General features: G+C 35.7%; 1 protein-coding gene across 2 annotated transcripts; it reads left to right on the top strand.

Annotated features, from left to right (window-relative positions):
• Positions 1-550: 550 nt before the first annotated feature.
• LOC103998423 (pre-mRNA-processing protein 40A) lies at positions 551-23943 on the top strand. Of its 2 annotated transcripts, XM_009419897.3 has the most exons (30): positions 551-742; positions 4361-4428; positions 4610-4678; positions 4774-5109; positions 5207-5398; positions 5510-5583; positions 5833-5902; positions 11875-11927; positions 12038-12095; positions 12181-12358; positions 12443-12563; positions 12660-12732; positions 15741-15839; positions 15913-15981; positions 16107-16184; positions 16314-16400; positions 16477-16511; positions 16675-16780; positions 18098-18178; positions 18267-18359; positions 18419-18472; positions 18551-18667; positions 18765-18863; positions 19603-19650; positions 19726-19818; positions 21897-22004; positions 22113-22177; positions 22264-22366; positions 23220-23534; positions 23634-23943. In XM_009419897.3, exons 2-30 carry the CDS (start codon positions 4396-4398, stop codon positions 23766-23768), a joined length of 3042 nt encoding a protein of 1013 aa, XP_009418172.2. In that variant the 5' UTR covers positions 551-742; positions 4361-4395; the 3' UTR covers positions 23769-23943. The 2 variants fall into 2 exon arrangements, with proteins under 2 accessions (XP_009418172.2, XP_009418171.2); XM_009419896.3 differs by having other exon boundaries at positions 12181-12563; positions 23220-23522.
• The last annotated feature ends 229 nt before the right edge of the window (positions 23944-24172 follow it).

Consider the following 24172-nt stretch of genomic DNA (forward strand, 5'->3'; position numbering starts at 1 on the left):
TCTTATTGTCTTTTTTTTTATTTTTTATTTTTACAGAGACCATATGAGAGTAGGAGATTTTAAGAAAGAAGTGCACAAAAGAGGGACATTACAATCAATCTGTGCCAAAAATAAAAATCATTACATTCAAACTATTGAGCTATCTCACAATTTTAATTTTTTTAGAATTTTTAATAAGAGAGATAAAATTATCATAGACTACTTATATCATTATATATATATATATACATATATATATATATATGTATATATATATCTCCATAACTGAAAAGCCCATCAACATCTCTATATATATATATATATATATATATATATATATATATATATATATATATATATATGTATCTCTCTTTTTCTCTCTCTCTCTCTCTCTCTCTCTCTCCATAACTGGAAAGCCCATCAACATCTTCATCGTTGGGCTTTTCTCTTACAAGAATATCCAATCCTAATGTACCAGGCGGCCCAAGATCAAATTTGGGTCCGATCACAATTGCTGGGTCTTCGCGGTCGGCCACATATATGGTGCCGCTCTTTGCCCGTTGTGCCCAAACCTAAGCGGTTCGCCTGTGGGCATACTCACGTTGTAGCGCAAAACCCCGTCTTCACCGCCTCCGGCTTCGCGTCCGTCTCCGCCTTCGCGTCCGCCTACGCCCTTCGTAGTCTCGTGTTGAAGAGCGAGTGGATAGGCCAGGAGAAACCCTCCTTCCTCTCGCCCATCGAGCTTTCGATTTCCCAAGGACAGGTAATTGCTGGATCCCCAAACCCCTATATTCTAATTTTCGTGATCCCGAAAACCTCACCTTTGATTCCTCAAATACGGATGTATTTTTTGATCCTCGTTGCTTTTCCGTCTAGTTGTCGTGATTCCGGAAACCCTACGTCGTCTTGTGGATGGTAATTTAACGACGATCGGAAAAAGATAACCCTAGGGTTCGCTCTTGCTTCCTTCGACGGCAGCTTGCTGTCCCTCTACCCTCTCTCTTTGTTGCATCACGGATCAGAGAGGGGTTGCATTCTTCCTTTTTGATAGATCAACGAGGGCCTTTCTGTTCTTTTTTTCCCTTCTTTCTTTTTTATTCCTTTTTCCCCTGTTCTTTTCTTAATAGATTAAGGAGGAGTATATCTCTTTGTTACCCCACTTTCTTTCTTTTTTGATTCTTTTCGCCCTGCCTTCATTGAGTTATCTTATCTCCCTCGTTGATTTTGATCCCCTTAGACGATGGCCTGTTATGGAGTGTAAACAGCCTCTTCTTTCTTTGCTCGTCAGTTGTTATTCCTTTTATTACTCTCTGCCTTTTGTTTTTACATTTCTTATGCAAGTTATAAACTATCGTACATTGCAGAACAAAACACAAGTTTTAAATTTCTGTACTTTTTTCAGCAACCTGGACATGTTTGATCAACTTATGGGAATATATGGGATGCTTGTTTTCATAACCATTTTAAGACAGATTATCTTGTAGGTTTTCTGGGCAATGAGTATATTGTTATGCGCTAGACCATCTTGACATTTTTTCGACAATGAATGTATGGTCGGGACACTTTGTTTTAACTCTACATTTCTTGAGGAGCTTCAAGCAATACAAACAAAATCTTTAATAACATACAATTTACAGGTAAGGCAGTCCAATTATAAGGAAAATGGACAATGTTCTCATAACCAGATTGGATAGCAGCAAAAAAAGAAAAAAGTGGGAATGAAGTCCTACTAAATTTTCATCCTAGGAGCGTGAGATTGGAGCATCTTTAAAGTGGGGGAATTAATATTTGGTCTGCTAGTAACCACAAGTGTTGGTTTACTAGTAACCACAAGTATTCTTTACAGCAATCCAGTGGTTAATTGATTGACAATTAGTGACCTTCATCTCGACCTACCTTGCTATAGAAATTCTCTATATGGATTCCTGGCCTTTTTTTGGTTTGTTACATGTATAGCTATGATCTCTCTTCATGTCTTGTCTGTCACTTTTTGACAATTAAGTTTTACAAGCATAACATTTTGAACAAACAGATCTCAAGGTAATTTCTATAAGGATTATGATAAGTTTGCTTTTAGGTATATTTTATGCAGTAAAATGGAAAATAATTAAATCTATGAAGTCGAAGGATATGGTGCTGGTTTCTAAATTGCAGTAGCATTATGTTTATCATAACAATATTTGAATAAATTTAAAGAAGACAAGGGCCAAAGACAATCAAGGACTAAAATTTTCTTTGCCAAATATTACTAATAATGTGTTGGCATGGTACTTAATACACTGTATAAGCACTTACCAAGTTCTTTTTTCTACTGATGTTGTCTAGGATCAAGCAATACAAGCTACAAAGTAGATATGCATTAAGGGTTACACCTCTCTGTGTTGTCTTAGTATTTCTTTGGCATGCTAGGTTCTACAGAATAGTTGATATTTAAATACGTGAATTAAAATAGATTTAGAAAGATCATCTGAACAATGAGCAATTGGAGTTTTGTCAAATTTTCTTTTCGTTGCTTCTTAAGTAAAACTAAAGAACCAATGACTTTTTATCCACCAAACATCCCATTTTAGACTATGATTACCTGCATATAAATTTAGCTAGCAAGAAAGTTCTTTTGGTGTTTGGTTGGAAGGAGACAATGGAGAAAAATGAGGGGGTTACTATCGTAGTTATCAAAAACGAATCGGAAAGCAGTCCAACCAGGTTTTAGGTCATTGAGTCATTCGATCGGTGGGTTAAATGGTCGAACCACATATTTAATTTAAATTATTATAAACTATATAAATAATTTAAAATTATATATATTAAAAATCTAAAATATGAAATTAATAAAAAAGGTACAATTTTAGATAAATGAGAACACAACTTCAATGCAATAGAATATGATAAACATGATAACATCAACCAACATTATAAATATAAACTTTTATCTATATTTAATAACACATGACAAAATCTAAAAAATAATTACTGAATCCAACTCAGAATATAATGTTCAACGATATAGAAGAAATGGTTTATCCAACATAGTGATCATGACTTAAATAACATATGCATCTGAGATTTTTTAAGATAAAAATGGATAGCTTTTTAGCAATCAAAATGCCGATTACTACTCGTGCATTTTGATGACTAAAGGGAGAAGAGGTGAAGAGGGGATACATGAGAGAAGGGGTGGAGAGATAACGATAGTTGGAGGAAAATGTGGAGGCGGAGGAGAGAGGTGATCGAAGGATGATATGTGGTTGAAAGAGAGAAACGATTGAACAAGAATCATCTTCTTTGTCACATTAATCTTAATTTCAAAATTGACATAGATATCCTCTTAAGCAAGTAATAAAAAGATCTTTTTTTAACCCAATCGGTTCATGCGGGTTATTGAAAAACCCATAGGTTCATGCGGGTATCCAAAAACCAATTGGATCAGCGAGTTATCCAAAAGCCGATCAGATCACGTGGGTTATCCAAAAATAAATAATGTCAATTGGTTCATTCTAGCTTTTTAACATAACTGATTCAATGAGTGAATCGGATCGGGCAATGGTTTGATTCCCAGTTTTTTCAGTCTAACCACTGTGTTCGGTCTGATTTTGATGACTATGGATAATATACAAGGAACTAGAAATTATTTATGTTTGACATGTCACTGATATGAATAAAATGATTAAATGTATCTGTGCTTGAATCTCATAAGTTGTATACTTTCTTTTTCTAGACAAGGCAACAAGCTTAAATTTCTTGGGATACCATTGTGCATTTTGATGTTCCTGCCCAAGGGCTAACGTGCTACCCGAAACAACATGAAATGTGTGGTACCTATTGTTTTTGGCGTGGATTGGTACGTGGACCACCCCTGTTTCTGGCGGTCCAATCTAACTCAGAAAAAAAAACTGAAACAACGATAGGCCCCATCCAACTCACTATCTAAAAAAGAAAAAAAACCTAAAATAGCGACTAGGGCTCGCGAACACAAGCCCTCTTCTTGCAACGCTGCTATCGCTACTTCGTGAGCTCTCTTCTTGCCGTTGGCATCTTGACACGGCACTGTTGTCATTGTCGTTGGTGTTTGATGTCTTGCGAGCCTTCTCGCCACTGTCATCTTCTCAAAATGTCGGTGCCGTTTGAAGTTGCTGCTGTTGCCATTCACTAGTGTCAGTTAATGTTTGATAATTGCTGTATTCAGATTAACATCATGAGATTTTTGTCCATACATGTCATATGTAAGTCACTAAATTGATTGTGAGGCTCAAGTTTTTTTCATGGTAACGATTCGTGTTTTTTTTTTCCTCCAATTCTTCTGTTTGTGTACTATTTTTTTACTTTATCTTTTATATTCATTCCAACCTGGAGATTCATTTTTGTGGTTGATTTTTGTTTACAGCTGTTTTTCATTGTTCACTCAAATATCTGTGGAGAATGGCCAATATTCCACAGTCCTCTGGGGCACAGGTAGCACATAATTTTCAAATGACTTTGCTCCCTTATTGAATTTGTACTCAATTTCCTTCTATACTTGACTGGTGGAAGGTCACATAAAAGTAGTCAATCTTGAGTTGTTCTGTTTCAATTTATTTTCTGTTTGTTATTGTTTTCATGTCATGAAAATAATGTGTTGCCTTCCATTTTAAAGCCGCTTAGGCCTGCAGTAGTTGGGTCTGCTGGCCCACCTCAAAATTTTGTTCCCCCCATGCCTATGCAGGTATATGCAGTTCATTGTTTGCATTTGGCTTTCTTGATTTGTTTGATTTCCTCCATCTGTTTTCCTGAAAGGATATTATTATGTTTATATTGCAGTTTAGAACAATGGTTCCAACTCCGCAAACACATCAGTTTGTACCAGCAGCCTCTCAGCAATTCCGGCCCGTTGCTCAAGGAATGCCTGGACCAAATGTTGCCATGCCTGCTGGTCAATCTCAAATGCCTCATTTTCCTCAATCAACACAGCATTTGCCCCCAATTTCAGGCCAACCAGGTCAAGTGCCGCCTTCATCACAAGCGATTCCATTGCCATATGTTCAAGCAAGTCGACCTATCTCATCCGGATCACTGCCACCTCAGCAGAATGCTCAGGTGCCAAGCAATTTACCAAATTTGCCTGGTGTAGGAATGCCCCTTTCTTCGTCTTATACGGTAATATCTGCAAGCCATATATTTAAGTTTTTTCCCTAGGTTTTTTGGTTGCTTTTATTGATGTGTTGTTTGATATTTCGATGCTGGATTGTTGCAGTTTGCAACATCTTATGGCCAGGCACCAAATAGTATGAATGCTCCTCCCCAGTATCAGGTGGCATCACAGATGCAAACTCCTGCCCCTTCAGTAACACAACCCTGGTCTACACCTGGGACTCAGAGTATACCCCATGTTACACCTGTGATCCAGATTGCACAGCAACCATCAGCTTCTTCTGTCACTGCACCTGTGCGAAACTTTTCTGCTATTTAGTTTCTCTGGGAGGAATTGCCTACTCTTATATTTATTCCAGTAAATATTAGTTATTCTCTCTTAACATTTTTTCCTCTTTGAATGTAGGCACAAACTACACAACCTAGCTCTACTGAACAGGCTTCTGATTGGCAAGAGCACACTTCTGCAGATGGTAAAAGGTCTGTGCTGAATGATTACACAATTTGCTCACTGTCTTCTCTGGCTAAAAAAAACTGTATTCTTTTTTATTAATTGCTATTTAATCAATACCAATTGATTTCTACTGTTCAATTAATATCATTGATATTCCATGCTAACATTCAACTAAAATTAATTATGTCAGCACTTTATCTCATATTTATTACTTCATTCATATGGTTTTGGTACAATTTTTTTGTTCTAATTCATCAAAATATTTTCTTCTTTAGATATTATTATAATAAGAAGACTAGGCAATCTGTCTGGGAGAAGCCACTTGAGTTAATGACGCCTATTGAGGTGAATCACTTGATTAAACATGTATATTCTTATTTCTTGCAATAGAACTTCATTTGATAATGCCATTGATTGATTTAAATTATGGTTCCTTTCATGAATCCTGACAGTTGTAGCTACCATGATGATAAAAAATGTTTTATTTGTATCCTCTGTTTCTTTGCATGTTCTTCTACTGGTTTGTAGATGTCTTTTGGCACGTCTGGAGCTAAAAACGACTGCCCTATATGGTCATTATGAAGGCGAGGTTTCACTGTTCTCAAGGCAGGCAATTGTTGCTATTTATCTTTATTTTATTAAGGGGCAGTTTTCACTGTTTGTGGTGGGTCTAATCTCCAGTAGACACAAACTACCAAGACCAGATGCATTTTACCACTCTTAAGCTGTTAACATGAAAGTTTGGTGGTGCTTCTTTTCTTTTCATTTCAGCCAATGTAGGTTTTGGTAGGTTGCATCTGCACAGCTTTTCACCTACTGAGATCACTACTTATTGTAGAAGTACCTTTAGATATTTCTTGTACTGCATTAGTCAAACAAATTTGCAGTTTCATTTTCCACTTTGATATATTAGCATATGCTCCTGCTTGCATGCTGAGATTATGCCATTTTAGACAGTTCAAACTTTCAAGATCCATAATATTTCTGTATGCATATTGAATGTCTATGTTTGCACTTCAAATCATATATGGAATTTAGTATTCTAGCTTGTATGTTTTATTTATTTCTAGAAAATTTCACAACATGGTGAACAATTCCCATTAGTTGTAAGATTATTTAGTATTAATAAGTGGACAATATCTGATCAGTATTTTGTGACCCTAAGAAAGATTCTCTCAACTGTTAAATGTGACACTGACTAGTTTAGTTAGAATATCACACATGGATCCTGATAGCACATGTCCTTATCTAATTAATCATTTTTTCTCAATCGGATGCTGCAACTTACATGCTGAAACTTGATAGTGCCAATATATACTTAGTATGATGCAAGACTTTGTCTTTTAAGGTGTGCAAACAACATTTGTCCTAACTATCAACTGCCTAATTATTTTAACAGAATTTGATGGTAATTGTAGATATCCAATGGCTGAAAAAATCTATTCTTGAGGTTATTTTCGCTCAATGTTTGTAAAGCACAAAATGGTCAAATCTTTTTCTTTTCTGCGGTACATCTTAATTAGTTATTTTTGATTTTTTACTTTTTGAAGGATAACTTAATGCCTCCCCATTTCAAATGAATAATGAATTGAATTCTTTCCATACTGTGGTATATGATGGTGGAAAATTCAATGTGCTCATGCTGTTTTTTTTACTTAATTAGTTCTAAGTTTGCTAACAGGTACATGATATAAATTCTCACAAAGGAGGTATGGTTTATGTGTGAATGTTTTCTGCATTATCTGTTTTTCAAAATATCTGATCTTACACATTTGTCTGTAACTTGCATAAATATTATAACCAGCTATATTCTTGTTGGTGAATGTGAGAATAGTTTGCTGAAGCTAATATTTAGTATTGTCCTTGTATGCTTTTCGGTTTTCATTTCTTGAGATCATAATGCCTGCTTGCCCAATTGTAGTTGATCATTACACAACTAGTCGACTACTCACTGCTTAAATGTCTTTTTAATCCCTTTATTACCTTTTATTTGTCATGAATTTTTTTGCTACTTAGTATTTGTGGCTATGCAAGAAATGTTTGATTATTCTTTGTGTTTCTTTGCTACATTATCCAAGAAACTACCTTTCCTTTTTATTAGAAATTTTTTACTTTTCTCATCATATGATATATCTCTCAAGCCAAATTACTAGGTTTTAACTCTTAACTGCTGTTTATAGAATTCTATAGGCACAGTTGGCTAATGGCATTATTCTTCTGCTCTTTTCTCTTGTTGGTTTGCAATCTTTACATTCCTAGCACTTGTTATTATGCCATCTTTTTATTAGCATAATTTCTTATTCTGAATATTTATGAAGTTTATTCTGATGTCTGATTAATTCATCACTTATAATAAATGGAGCCTTTTTCTCTTCTATTCTGAGTTTGTCTTATTTGTTTGAATGCATGAAACCGCCTTTGTCCTCTTGACCTTGTGCTTCATAATACCCAATAACTTGTGCAGTTATACAGAATTTTTAGTTTCAACCAGGGTTTTGAATATCGGTCCGTATCGGCGTACTGAGCAGATCGGTATATACTGTCGGTACGCTAGGGCGTACCTATGGTACATTATAATACTTTAAAAATACCTTCACCTATCATGTCAGGGCGTATCAATCGGTATACCTTAGTAACGGTCGAAATCTGAGGCGATACCGATTGGTACGTCATGGTACCAATCGGTATGCCTCGGTACCAGTCGGCACGCCTTGGTACTGGTCAAAACACTGGTACTGTTCGGTAGAGGATGGTCTATGTACCTGTATCTTCTTAGACTGGTACGTACTGCCCGTATCGGGCGGTACTCATCGAAATTGAGAACCCTGATTTCAATTGTCTTTCATTTTTGCTTTTTTATTGCTATCGAGAAGGATTAAACCTTTTTTAGGCAGCTAATTTAATTGGCAAAAACATGGTTCACTATTTTGGGTATTGGACCATGTTTGGAGATTTGTTGAGTCATTATATATCGGTCTGTATTGGTGTACCAACACATAGTACGTAGGGGCGTGCCGATAGGGACTCGGGTGATCCATGTCTCGGTCATTAGTTGGACCGGTCCATATGGCCCATACCATACCGACTTGGGCGGTAAAGTTTTTGGAGGCAGATAGTATAATCTGTTTGCATCGGTCTCTGTGCACATGCCCTGCACGTGATGTCTGCATTTTAATGAAAGGAGTCAGCACCAATGTACACTAGGCATGGGCTCAGCACTTTAGATCTTGATTTTTGCCATGTCAATTGGAAACTAGCACAAAATAAGTGTATCATGCTTATGGAGTCCTGTTGTTCAACATTGTTCTACGACACGGCTGGCTGGACCTGGGCAACATGTCACACTTAAACCAAACAACCATTACAAAAAGACGGATTGCAGCATCTTGATATGTGTGATACATAGGGCTGCATGTTTCTACTAACAAGATTCTGTGTGGGCCTTATTAACCTTTCTTCCTTTATTTTCCATAACAGTTTTGAGCTTGTTGGTGCATAGTATAATACAGTGGATATTTCCACTTGTCTGTAAAATACCATGGCATGCTATGCTAGCACATATTTGTCACACGTGACAGCTGATCTATCAATGGTTTTATATACTGTAGAAGAGTTTGAGAAGTTCTGTTTGATAACACATTTTGCTTTTATCTGGATGCCTATCATAGGAGTTAAAATGAAGGTGGTTGCTATGAGATGCCATATAAGATTGATTGTTGCCTTGTGATAGTTCATTTATAGGACAGATCATGATGTCCGAACAACACAATTCACTGAACATTGGACCAAAACTCATGAAACAAATTATCCAATAGCTCCTTGACATATTATTTCTGATTTATCAGATAGCATCTGAATAAGTATAGCATTTATCAAGTTGGTTGTAACTGCACACCTTGTTAATTTTCACAAGGCATGATGTGGTGTCACATGCATGATAATTTTCACAATAGCATATCCTCCATGTTATTGTGTCTCATTGGTACAGTGAATTCCATGAGTGTGTACTAGTAATTTTAAAATTGCTAGGCACCAAAAAGCACCAAGGTTCCAAAACACTCAAGGTGCTAGGCGCTCGTCCGAGCGAAGCGAGGTACTCTTAAATATTATAATTAAAATAATATGTAGCTAAATAAGAATGTACTAAACATGGTTATGAAGACCTATGTTAGAATTAAATTGCTCCAAACGCATCTTGTTAACCAGGAAGCTTTTGCTGCTCTAAGACATCATCAAGTAAAAGCTAACGGAGTTTCATGTATAAATCAAAGTGCATATTGCCCTAGATACAACAAATATATTTAAACTGCTCCAAACGAGTTGCTGCACGTTTGTTTGCAGTTTAATTAACGGTAAGGTGGGGGAATGGACAAAGCAGTTTAACTAATGGGAAGGTGGGGGAAGTAGAGGGTGGTGAACGAAAATGCAGCTGCGAACAGACAAAGCTACAACGGTGGACGATGGAAGCAATGGAAGAGTTTGCCATTGGTGGCAGACGGTGCTACTACATCAACAGACAGAGCTATAGTGGTGAAAGAGGTTTAGGGTTTAGACGAGCTACAGTGGTGGATGAGCTGCAATGACGGACGAGTTGCAGTGACGACAGCTGAGCTGCAGCGGTGAACGAGACTAGACAAGGTTGTCGACGACAGCTAGCATAGCGAACAAAGGCGACATATGTAGGGTTTCATTTCACCATTGTTTTCTTTTATTGGGTTGGGCGAGGGGGTTGGACGGTGTTAGGGTAACTATGTTAGTTGGTCCGATTGAACCAACTTATAAGTCCAATTGAACCAAAGTTTGAACTTGACCAAATTTGGCTTAGGCGCTTGCCCGAGGCGCATAGCACCTAGGCTCAGGCAAGTGCCCAAGTAGTGCTTCATTGAAGCACTATGCTTGGGGGTTTTGTGAGGCGCTCGGTCCTCGCCTCTACTCGCTTGAGCACCTAGGCGAGCGCTTGAGCGCCTTTTGAAAATACTAGTATGTACCAGCTTTGCCATGCCTATTCTTGTACAATGCGAGAACTCTTATTTGTTTGTTTGCAGAAAATACATCTTAATTAAAACTAATTTTTTTATAATTTATGCATTATTGAGGCACAAGTGCATTAAATTGAAATATCACAAAAAAAGGACTTCCATATGCTTGGTGGAATGCATTTTCTGTATTTATAGTTTATATATTATTGAAACTAGCACAGATATGCTGAATAATTGTGTTCATTCATCTGGTTAAATAATTTTGCTTTAACTGCTTAGTTTATCTGTGTCCAAGCTTTACTCGGTTTCCCATCTTGTTTAGTTATTCTCATAATTATCGAGTACCTGTTACTTTATATTCCTTTAGTTTTTCTTACTAATATTAAATTGAGATTTTCTTGAAGTGACCATGCTTAAGCAATGGACCACTTGTTCAGACCATATTCCAGGGTTTGGACATGACTATTTAAAAACATCCTTTGTTTTAGTTTTCAGTGTTCTTTGTAGTTAACTTATTTCAATTTTTCTGGCACTCTCATCCTTTCTTTTTTCTTAGTTTTTGTTCTGTATGTTCATTTTTTAGATGCATCTATCAATTCTTTCGCCTATTTATAAAACTCATTTTCATTTCTAATGCTATCTGCAAAGTGTCTTCTTGAAATAATGTTTTGTCACTTTATGAATTTTAAATGTACTTCATATATGATTTTTCTTTGAATTCGTGATTATATCTAATGTTATCCTGTTATTTCTTTTCATTATACTTCTTTAACTGTCTTTTATTTGTCAAACAGCAGATTCAACTTATAAACATGACCATTCACTTTTTTCTGCAATGGAGTAACTTCTATCTTTCTGTCTATAAGATTGTATCTTATTCTACTTTCTGCAGGTTGATATTTTTTCCTTGTTTCTGTTCTTATTTTGAATAAGATGAGTGTCCTAAGTGAGGGTTAGTTCATCTTACAGGCTTGTGTTTCACATCCTGCAGTCTTTATCAATAATTCTCTTCATTGTTCTTCTGGTGAATTTGCTTTCTGATAAAGTTGGTTGAGCTTAACGGTCCTGATTACTGAGTATGTAGAGTCATTCTCAGTGAAAAATGAAACATTGTGTTGCTAAGATAATTGCTTGACCTGATATTTGTATGTTACAACATCACACCAATACCCATAGATTATGGCATTTGTAACTTTATTTGATCTATGATCATGGTCTATTCCATAATTATGTTTATAGTACAATATTTTTTTGTTGAGATTTTACCTTTCACTTTTTGGCTTATTGGAAGTGTTGCACTAGTTGTTGGAAGTTACTGAACATGTTCATCTGTGGCAGAGGGCAGATGCATCGACTGATTGGAAGGAATTCACCACTGCAGATAGTCGGAAGTGTGTAATTGTGTCATGTTTTAGTGGTTTTTTTATATCTGCTAATTTTGTAACTCTTTATATGCCTTAATAAAGAACTGCAAATTTTCTTGCTTCTCGATATGTTGTAGATACTACTATAACAAGGTCACAAAGCAATCTAAATGGACGATACCTGATGATCTCAAGGTTTTTGCTTTCTTATTTGTTTCTTACATTCTCTTTCCTTCCTGATTTAGTTTTAGTTGTGATAATATTTCTGTTCCAATTTTAGCTAGCCCGGGAACATGCCGAGAAGGCTGCAATTCATTCAGCACCAAAAGAAACAGGGACAGCTGCTACGTCTGTCTTATCAACTGTTCTTTCTGTTGAAATGCCTTCTTCCACAAATGCTCTGTCTCCTGCTGTACAACCGATGTTTTCTAACCAAATGCAGATGCCGGCTATTTCTGGTATCCAATCAACTGTGACAGTTTTGAAACCAACATCTATTGCTGTTGGAATATCTGCTGGTACCAATTCTAGTTCTTCTTCAGGAACAGAACCCACTGTTGGTGTGCCAAATCTTCACACTTTGGTAACTCCTGTATCTGCTTCTGCTTCTTCAAGTACTGGTTTTCCTTCTGTTCCTGTTGATGCTACAACCACTGTAATAAGGTTTGGACATGTGGCTTTTTAGAATATGTGTTTTCTTATTGTTCTTCTTTTTGTTGAAAATGTAGCCTACTTTGTGTCTCATAATATGTCTTGCAGGAGTAATCATGACAACTCATCCCTGACAAATATTTCAAGTGTGCCTGATGGAACTTCTGCTAACGATCTGGAGGTATGATGTCAATATCTTTGATTAAGTTATTATCAAGTTTTCGTTATTTTATTGCAGTAATAATGTTTAACTGATTTGACATGTAAAGAAAGGATTACGTAGTGTACGAGAGGCTCCTGCCAATGCAAGGCCTAGAAGGGGTTAATGAACACAATCTTGCCCTTGTAAGCATATGACTAATATGTTAAATAAATAAAAAATTAAGAAACCATTAATGCTTTCAACCTTGACTGATTGAGAAAATAAAGATCAGCAATAGATTTTGGATAAGTGCTTCATGAAAAAACTAGAGATAAAAACTGTTTTTATATAGTTTAGTTATAAAAATTTAGAGATCATAGTATGTATTTAAATTTTGACTGTACTCAACCACTAGAACATTATCTACTGGTTCAGTTCGGAACAATGCTTGCTGCCTGGTAAGCTTACTGTTCTGGTTTTACTGTGCTGCCAGTAAGATTATTTGTCCTGAGTTGTACTAGATGGTATCAGCAACAACAGATTCTTTTTTGTTTCTTATTTGAAGCTTACATGTTTGTCTTTCTATCTGTCTGTCTCCCACTTTTTTTCTCTCTCCTCTTTTGCCTTCGTCTCAAACTTTGCCTTTGTGGCCACCTTGGCCTTGCCCCTTTGTCCTTGTCTCTCTTTTTATGAGGTTGTCTCCTCTTCGTCATGTTCACCTCCCCATTGCTGCCATTTCTCCACTCTGTGTTGCTGTTCCTTTGTGCCTTTTCTCTTTCCGCTTGTATTGGCCGTTATTGAACCATTCCGACACACATTACATTGTATGGCACCACTTCTATGTCAAAATTTTAATTCTTGGGTTTTAATGTGTTTTCTCTACCAAACTTCTTTTGCTTTTTGATCCTTGAATGTCTGCATGGCCTTGGTGGGCTAGTGATGCTGTGATGGATGGTGGTTCCCATGAAGAGCACATTCAAATCAGTTGTAGAACTGAGCGTGTTTCTCACCATGTTACATGACTTTATAGTTAGGTCCTATTAAAGATCAAGTGCATGATTGTAAGATCAGGCTCTAAGTAAGTTTCTGTCTAATGAACTAAGCAAGGATTGAAATATCATACCGTATCGGAGTTTCGACGTTCGCTCGGTACGGTATGACACTGTATACAGAGTTGTATATCGTTCGGTATATATATATATCGGTGACGTCGGCACCTCTCTCTTTTCCTAGGCTCGACGACGTCACCTCGTTTATATATATATAAATTAATAAATATATATTTATATATAAAAGATTATATATATTTATATATATATTTTTTATAAAAGGCGACATCGCCTCGCCGACGTCGCCTTTTCCTTCTCCCACGCGGGGCGATGTCGCCGAGGCGACGCGACGTCGCATCGCGTGTATATATAAGATTATATATATAAATATTCTTATAAAAGGCGACGCGGCGTCGTCTTTTATAAAAGTATATATATATATATATATATATATGTATGTATGTATGTACCGGTCAGTTGATGGACCGGTATGGACCGCCCGTACTAAGCGGTATTATTCGAAATTGTATACCTTGACACTAAGTACAGGATTTGGATTGAAATGTCAAGATTTAAATTACATGTAAGTTATTTATTACCGAGAGATTGTGTGGTGGGTTCTGTATTTATCTGCTTACTTTATTCCTTATATTCTTATTTATCTGAAGACTGGTAAAAAAAAATCTTATATATCAATTAATCCCTTCATGGCTCTGCTTTGTTAAACATCTGTACTTAAGAACTTTTCTTTATGGGGCTAAATAGTAATATCTTGTATTAGTGCACCAGGCCATTTTAATTATTGCGCTGCTAAATCTTGTATTTAGGAAACTTTGACAAGTAATCATTGCAATGAAGACCTGTTCTCCAGCACTCAGGAATATTCCATGATATCTACTTTTAGGTTAGCAAATGGAAACTAGATGGATAAAGATGGAAATATATGTATACTTTTATATAAACAATTTTTGTTATTAACTAATTAAAAAAATCACCTCTGTATTAGCCATGGCTGAATATAAATAGAAAGTTGCCACCCACAAATGAGTGGATGTTGTGCTCAGGTCCATGGGGCAGATCAGGATGATGAGGGTGGTGGAAATGAGAGAGAATGCTTAACTTGCCTGGATCACTATGTATGCACATCTACAATCATAAGTATCAGTATTATGGAAGCATATATTCAAGTATAAAATATGAGTCCTAGAAATTCAGTATATAACATATACAATCAAAAGTATCCATATTATTGAAGCATATATTCAAGTTATAATATGGAAAAATACGAGTGCCAGATATTCAGTATAAGTTGATTGATTCAAGATAAGTTCATATTCATGTACATTCTTTTTTTTCCGAGCCAAATTGGTTATACAACTTATTATATTTAATTATTATTGAATTTTCTAGAATATTATAATTCTGCTATTTCAAAGTTTGATTTACTGAGACAAGTTGGTTTTTGAACAATAATATGAGAATTCACTTATCTATGTACTGATTCTAAAAATGATGGTGACTTTTAACATTGTTAGCTAGGATACTGCCTTGGTGTATTGGCGATATTTGATCTATATGGTAGGTCTATTGCTGGGTTTCTTTTTTTTTTTTTTGACAACCATGATTTGCTGTTCTTTCTACGTATTGAGCCAGGCAGTCTTGATTCATCTACTTCTGGAAGATGAGTTTGTAACAACCCACTCAATTTAAAGTCAACCATAACAATTTTTGACCGCTTTAGTCTATTTTGTGGACTTGTTTGATTTATGAGTTCCAAAAGTACCTGCTTTAGGCTCTTTGGGTGAGTTGCCATCTTACCCTAGATGGGTGTTGATTTCTATAGTTGAGAACTTGATATCGTCAAAAAGTATCCCACCCTGGATTGTTTTCTGTTGCCTGTATTTTTTGGAAGATAGTTCTAAAATGTGTGTTATTCACTTAAGCACTTTGTTTAAAAAAATTTGGATAAACTGTGATGTGTCTATGCTGATGCTTTAGGAAGTCAAAAAGGCTATGCCGGTTGCTGGGAAAATTAGTGTTACTGCAGTAGAAGAGAAAACGGTTGATGAAGAACCATTGGTTTATGCTAATAAGCTGGTAATATAATGTGGTCCATAATGTTGATACTTTCTTTGTTTTATTGAAGTTTGTGAATCATGTTTGTTTTTAGGAGGCAAAAAATGCTTTTAAGTCTTTACTGGAATCTTCCAATGTTGAGTCTGATTGGACTTGGGAGCAGGTATGTTTCTTTTTTTCTTGGATTTCTGTTCCTCTTCTTTTAGGGCAAAGGATATGCAGAAGCTTTACTTCTTGGAGTCTGTTAATGCTGCTTTCTGTGTGATTTTCTTGCTTGAAATTTCTTAGACAATGAGGGTTATCATCAATGATAAAAGGTATGGTGCCCTGAAAACACTTGGAGAAAGAAAACAGGCTTTTAATGAGGTGAGCTCATGAGAAAAATTTCAGATGTACTGTAAAAATGCAAGCTTGGTTTTTAGTTTCCCTAGTACGTGCTTAAACCATGTCATTTAATAATTTGTTTAAGTGCTCATCAAAGTTCTCTCGTCTTAGTACCTGGGCCAAAGGAAAAAACAAGAAGCTGAGGAGAGACGTATTAAACAGAAGAAAGCACGGGAAGACTTTACTAGAATGTTAGAAGTAAGTTCCATTTTTTTTTTCTATACATGGTCCACAAATAACATGCTTTTAATGATATAATTTGGTTATTATGCAGGAATGCAAGGAACTCACATCGACAACTAGATGGAGGTTTGCTCTTGACTATTAATATGATGTTAGTGGAATCGAGTGGTTTTTAGGTTACAGGGTTTTTGTATGCAGAATCTAGTTTTTTGTTTCAGTAAAGCTTGTGATATGTTTTCTGTGGATTTTGTTCATAGTTAATACTTAAAATGACAATTCTGTTTTGCAGTAAAGCTATAACCATGTTCGAGGATGATGAACGATTCAGTGCTGTTGAACGGCCAAGAGAGCGCGAGGATCTTTTTGAAAGTTATTTAGTGGAGCTGCAGAAGAAGGTTGAAATAGGAAGAAATTTTAATTAGCAGAATCTTATGTTCATGCAGTAGTGATTTTTCTTATGAAATTATGCAGCTTTATAATTTTATTAAACCTCCAGGTTGAGTGAATGCTGTGTCAAACTTACATTTTGAATAGTTAATGTTATAGTACTTCTGCTTGGGCAATTGATATTGTCTGTCTTTAACTTAAGAAAGTGTAATGTTGGATTATAAGTAATAAATAAAAATGACTGAAATCAATCATGCATGTGTTTGAGATCAATAACCGACACATTTGCAGGGAGTTCAATTAGTTGCAGATTATTTTTGGCAACCTTTTGACTCCTATTCTCATTTTGCATCACCTGAAATATATAACATACTTCCAGAATCAAAGGCTATAAGTTATGCACTGCCTTTCCTTTCTCTTATTGTCATTCACCTTGATCTTTAGTTCCTGAACTGTCAGTTTGGTGCCTGAAAGTGCTCCCATAATTGTGTACTTTAAAGGACCATGACATTTAACTAAAATTTTTGGCATTTAGTTTGGTGCATGTGACTCTCTCTCTCTCTATCTCTCCCCCTCCCATAGGAAGGTGTTATTACCAAATGCAAATTGGGGATTGCTATACTGCGGTTCATATAGTGACCAGTTACCTTATTTTACCAGGTGGAAGCACTGATTTTGTAATTTGAAGATAAGATATGAGCATTCTTTAGATTCAAAAATACCTTTTTCCTCTTTCTAGTCACTATTGCTCTTTTGCAAAAACTACTTGTTTCTTCCCACCTCAAAAAGCCCATACTACACTTATGCAAAATATATGTTTGCATATCATAGCCCAATTCAGTATGACAGTTATAAAATTCAAAATTCTTTGCATTGTGCATGTGCCTCCCTGTTTTACAAAGAGACACTAGGACCTGGTGTTATGTTTTCTATGGGCATGCATGATAATGGTCCCATCATTATGCTAATGCATTGGCACTCTTAATGAGAATATTAATTTATTAAACAAACATATTTATTGTTGATGAGCATTCAGTTGTGCCTTGTTGCTTCTGCACTCATTGTTGCTGTAGAAATAAGTTGGGACAGGATGATTTAGTAGAATAGTACAATGTGATTCTGTGCCGTGGTATGCTACATTTCATCAAACTACATTGTATAATGTGAAATTTATGATACTGCCCTGTTTTAAAAGTTAAGAATCTTCTTTTCATGCCTTTTCTGATGACCGCATTATTCTCACACTTACTAGCTTTATGTTTCTTATTCGTACAACTTATTTGTGGGCCTTCCAATTAATTGCTGTCATATCGATCTTGGTGCAGGAACGAGCAAAGGCTGCTGAGGATCATAAAAAATACATTTTGGAATATAGAGCTTTTCTTGAATCCTGTGACTTCATCAAGGCAAGGCATTACTCAACTGTTTTTGGACATGATGAGATAGTTAAGTTTGTGATGTTTTGTTGACTTCTGCATTCTTTCTCTACTTCAGGCAAACAGTCAATGGAGAAAAGTCCAAGATCGTCTGGAGGATGATGAAAGATGTTCTCGACTTGAAAAGATTGATCGATTGGAGATTTTCCAGGTTATTTGTTCATTTTTGTTGATGATGAGAGGCTCTATTGCTCACTCATTGTATTACAGGAATATATTCATGATTTAGAGAAAGAAGAGGAGGAACAGAGGAAGATACAAAAGGTGCTTCAGAATCCTAATATAATTGTAAATTCTGTATTGACTTGCAATATACTAATATCTTTTTTTTTGGGCTTTCAGGAACAATTACGACGTGCAGAGCGTAAAAATCGTGATGAGTTCCGTAAGTTGATGGAGGAACATGTAGCTGAAGGAATTCTTACAGCTAAAACTCACTGGCGTGATTATTGCATCCAGGTACTTGGTGATTTTTGTCACTTTTGCTATATAAGATTTCATTGGAAACATATTTATCCTCGTATCTTCTTGTTTACATTGCAACTGCTCCTTGCAGGTCAAAGATTTGCCACCTTACTTAGCAGTAGCATCAAACGCAACAGGTTCAACACCCAAAGATCTCTTTGAAGATGTTGCTGAGGAACTTCAGAAGCAGGTATTTCTTTTCTTCCTTATTTTACCTACTATGTAATGCTATTTTTTGCTAATTATCTATTTGAGATGTTGCAATAAAATTAGATTTTATCTTTGAAGGCACACGATTTATGTTATAAAAGATTGCCATCATTTTTGTAATAAAATCATATTCTGGATTTTTGCTGTTGTTGAAGAGCTTGATACATCAGTAGGTAAACATTGTGCAACAGTCTAGTTTGGGGATTGGTAAAACAACAAAAGATATAACCTGAATGTTTGAGGAAAACAATGTTTGTCAGTTAATGTTTGGCAATCAAAGCCTATGTGTTATTAGATAATATATCCAAACAGAAAACTGAACAAATTGATAATAACGTTTGCCCCATACTGTATCTCCATGATTGTTAATGCAATCATGGACTGGTAGCAATATTGCTCAATGACTGGATCGTCATAATACTGGTATCATTGTGTACAACTGTCTGTAGGAGGATGAGGTGGAGCTGGAGGAGGAGAAAGAGAGGGAAAGGAGGAGGAGGTGTAGGTAGTAGAAAAAAAAGAGAAAAAGTTAAAAAGGCCAGCCGTGGTGTGCATTTATAAACAAAAAAGGGACTCCGTACTAATAAAGCAATAGGCTTAGTGCTAGGTACAATTATTAAATTGTGATGACATTATTCGGCAATGCCAATGTTGTTAACGTTTTAATTCTTAAGAACCTATTGATGTTGAACTTATCTCTCTCTTATTTTATATTGCAGTACCATGAAGACAAGACTCAAATTAAAGATGCCATGAAGATTGGAAAAGTAATCTATTGGTATTTAAATTCAGAATGTTCTGATCCAGTTCAGGCTCCTAACATTATGAATACCTTCTTCCAGATTAGTTTGGCTTCATCGTGGACATTTGAGGACTTCAAAGCTTCTGTTGCTGGTATTGATAGCCTGAAAGGAATATCTGAGATAAACTTGAAGGTAACTTCTCCTCTGTTGTGTTTTTACTATCTCATATTTTCTGAGTGGTTAGTTGTCAAAGATGTATTTTGTTATCAACAAACATCATACTACCTTCTTTTGGGTCACATGTACTTCTGTAGCTAATGAGTTAATATTTATTCAACAAAGCATTGTTCTTATACTGTAGATCCTTCAGCACCAACAGGTTCCTGCTACCTTCTGACTACGGGAAAGCCCTATTCATATGATAGGATGTTAATTTATTATTCTGTAGTAGAACCTTGTTTTTATCCTTAGGTTCCTACTTAGACAGGAGGAGAAAAGCATAAATATAACATATACATATTCTTATTCTTAATTGTAGGCATGCCCTTTCTTTATTTGTGGACTATTTGTTAGTCCTAGGTCAAAGGCTTTCTTAGTACTCTAAAGTTTATTGCATAAACTCTATGAGGTGTCTTTATGATGGTCTTTCACCTCAGTAACATGCTAAAAATAACAAAGAAGATTGCAAATGAAAATGCCATTTTATAACATGTCCTCCTTGCCAAAGATACTTCTTTGCTTCATATGGATTTAGACTAGCAGTTGAGTTACCTTCAATTGAAGGTGAGGTGGCGTAGAGCTACAAATGATTTCATGTCTCGGTCTGGAAATCTATGAAATTTTAGAAATTTTAGATGGCCTGATTAAACTTTCCACAAAGTGGTGCATGATGGCAAAGCTAAAGGGAATTGCAATTTCAAGTGTTTTCAGCCAGTAATGTCAGTAATCAGTTCTTATATTTGGCTGCTAACTGGTATGACATGCTTACGATTGTCCTAGTTGTGCAAATGAGTAAATTGACTTCTATTGAAATCATGTTTGGTATGCTTCTCGTCTAGGGGAATATTGAATATTGTTTATTTTTCTATAATCTTTCACAAAACTCTTGGGTAAATGTTTATGTTTTTTATCAGGCATAATATCTGGAAAAAAGCTTGTTCTTTGAGTCATTGCATTATATTTTGCTCTTGCTTTGGACATATGTCTGAATGTTCGACTGAGGTGTGCTCTTTATTGTACACATTTGTATCAATCATATCTAGGGCTCAAGTGATCTGAAGTTTGACAAGTACCTCATTTTTTATTTAACCCATGGATATTATTTTTAAACTACCTTAATAAAATACATTTCTTATATTGTTCTTACAAACTATCTTATTAAAATTTCTATTTTATCTGGTGATCCTATTCATTATGTAAGTTCTGCTAATAGCCTATTCGCTGTTCTCAAATCCAGCGTATGTTTTTTCTGGCATCAAAGTTTCACACTGTGACTAAGGTGGTTGTATACTCCTTTTTGTTCTGTTTTTCTGTCTTCATTGTTATATAAAAGGCATGCTTGGGACAAATTAAGGTGCACCGGTTTTGAGCCGTAGTCTCATTTTTGGTGCATAAACCTCATTGAACTTACATTGTCCACATGCACTCTAGGCTTTTTCGAGTTGCTCATGTTTAAAATCCATGTTAAGAGGCTTGTGCGGTGAGTTTTTTCAAGTTGCTTAGTGTTTAAAAGGCATTTGTAGATGGCCTGGATCTTTATTGCTAGCTCTGGTTTCCATGTTATGCAAAGCATCATAGTAGGAGTATTTATAGAAAAAGACCAAAGTTCTCTTTGGGAAAAGGAGAAAGGCCTGGCAATAAAGATGATGTTTCTTTATCAGAAAGGAAAAGAAACTGATCAAGTCGGCTTTGACATATCAATTCATTGTCCTCATTGTCTTTGTTCCCTTTTTTTTTTGTTACTCCTATTTTCCACTATGATTGTTGTTTACTATTTCTGCTGATTTCTTCCTCTTTTTTCTCATGCATTTGTATTAATGCATTTTACAATTGACATAACACTCCAGCCTTTGAACCCAACGAGCCATTTTTTTTCTTTTCTGGGTTCCTCAATATTAGTGACTGGTGATTACATCTTTCTACATTTATATTTTTCTAAGGTACTTTGTCCTAGCTTTAAAGATACCTTGGTGCACGAGTGCATCTTGAATATCAGCAACTTTGGATGCCTTATGGTATGGACTTGATGTGAGGCTTTTCAATGTTTGTAGCTTGTGTTTGATGAGTTACTGGAAAGGCTTCGTGAGAAGGAAGAAAAAGAGGCTAAAAAGCGCCAACGTCTTGCAGATAATTTCTCTGATTTGTTGTACTCGATTAAGGTACTAGTCACCAAGTTCAGGACAGATTTAAGTGTTTCATGTGTCTATCAACGTGTTGATGTTTTACTTTGACACCGTGTCCAAATTTAGTTTCTTGTTTTATTGAAGGAAATAACTGCATCTTCAAAGTGGGAGGAGTGCAAACTACTCTTTGAAGACAGCCAAGAGTATAGGTATTCAGACTATCCTCTTTGTTCATGTGTTATATCTAATTGTTAAGTATCTGTTATTATGAATATCTGGTGACTTTTGTTTTAAGGTCGATTGATGATGACACTTTCGGAAAAGAGATTTTTGAGGGCTATGTTGCTCATTTGCAAGAGAAATTGAAAGAAAAAGAACGCAAGAGGGAAGAAGAAAAGGTAGTAAGTTATCTTGCGATTAATATATGTTCAATGTTTTTTCTGAACTGTTGGTTACAGCTTACTTACCTAAGCAATGATCAATTTCATTTTCAAGACAACTGATATATATTGTGTTATTATGTGCATGATGGAATTGTTGGGTATTAAATAATTTTATTATACTTTATTATAGCTCAAATTAAGTGGTTTCTGAGTTCTCTCTGCTATGGGCATTTAGCATGCTCACCTTTTGTCAATGTATCTTGTAATAGTGGACATTTATTTGTCATATGATCAACTGCCACATTAATCTATATTCACGTTATTGCTTAAGACCATTATGTTGGATGTCATGCTGCTGGTATCCGACATTTAATGCTTTGTTGATTAGATATCATTAGGACCAAAATGTAACTGTAGTTTATTTATTTTGTAATTGAATTAGTATTACCTTTTCATTTCCATGTTTGGAACAAACAATATATTTTAGTTATGGTTGCTATCATTCCATGAAACAAGAAAACAAAACGGATTGAGCATGACAAATCTGATGCCACAATTGCAGTATCTTTTACCATTGATGTCAAAGTTTGTCAAGGTTAAAACAAATAGGGTTAATTTTGTTCCAGTTTTCTTTAGTTTGTTATATGCATTAACAGGTCAAACATGAAGCTTAGTTTATGCAATGGCCTAAAACTTTTCTCTACATCTGTTCATATTCATCAATAAGTTCCACTTGTGCTATCTTGTCAGTTGTGAATTCTGAACAGCTGTTAATGGCTAGTACTTGGAATGTTTATGTTTCAGGAACTTGTGAATTACTTTTCCTTATCTGAAATATTGATCTTGATCACTTATGATTGCATTACAGGCAAAAAAAGAGAAAGAAAGAGAAGATAAAGAGAAAAGAAAGGAGAAAGAGAGAAAGGAAAAAGAGAGAGAACGTGAAAAAGAAAAGGGGAAGGATCGTGTAAGAAAGGATGAAACTGAGAGTGATAATGTTGATCTGATCGATGGCCATGTTTCGAAGGACAGGAAGCGAGACAAGGATAAAGAAAGGAAACACCGGAAACGTCATCATAGCACAGCAGATGACTTGAGCTCCGATAAGGATGAGAAAGAGGAGTCTAAGAAGTCCAGGAGACATAGTGGTGATCGCAAGAAATCTAGAAAGGTGCCAAAAGATGTAATATGTATACATTTTTATCCTGCTTTATTTACTGAAAAGTAATGTTGCACATGTAAATTTAATAACATTGGAAAGGCTAACTTGGTAATTTCGCAGCATGCTTATGCTTCTGATTCTGATGCTGAAAATCGGCACAAGAGGCATAAGAGAGATAGAGATGGATCTCGGAGAAATGGTGGTTACGAGGAACTTGAAGATGGAGAACTTGGAGAGGATGGGGAAATCCGTTAGTCCTTTTTAGCTTATTGCTCTTAGATTTGAGGATGTGGAAATCTGTTAGTCCTTTAAGATTGTAGCTTCTTGACAATTCATGCTTAGTAAATGTTACCAACAGCCAAATTTTGCTGATACAATGCTGCAATTTAGTGTTTGACATTGTGCAAAAGCTAGTTTTTTTTTTTTGTTATGTTGAGTAGAGTTCCTTTGACAAATGTGTTGATAATGACATAATGATTGCTGTCAAAACTGTAAAAGGTTATTAGAAGGCGCTGGGAACATGCACAGATGACTTTATATATAACCTCTCTGTTCAGGTAATTTGACTTTCGTTCATTGTTGTTGCATAGTTTAAACTAAGATAGATTGCAAAGTGGAGGAGGTATCTTGTTCACACTAAGATAAGATTACAAAGCGGA

This window comes from Musa acuminata, chromosome BXJ1-9 (genome assembly GCF_036884655.1).
Source record: "Musa acuminata AAA Group cultivar baxijiao chromosome BXJ1-9, Cavendish_Baxijiao_AAA, whole genome shotgun sequence".
Classification (NCBI taxonomy): domain Eukaryota; kingdom Viridiplantae; phylum Streptophyta; class Magnoliopsida; order Zingiberales; family Musaceae; genus Musa; species Musa acuminata.

Bases quoted from the DNA above. Each gene is read 5' to 3' on its own strand.
- LOC103998423 (XM_009419896.3), top strand. From the start codon at position 4,396: ATGGCCAATATTCCACAGTCCTCTGGGGCACAG. The intron at 16,401-16,476 runs GTAAGTTCCATT...GTTATTATGCAG, and splicing joins ACTTTACTAGAATGTTAGAA to GAATGCAAGGAACTCACATC. The intron at 19,651-19,725 runs GTAATCTATTGG...ACCTTCTTCCAG, and splicing joins ATGCCATGAAGATTGGAAAA to ATTAGTTTGGCTTCATCGTG.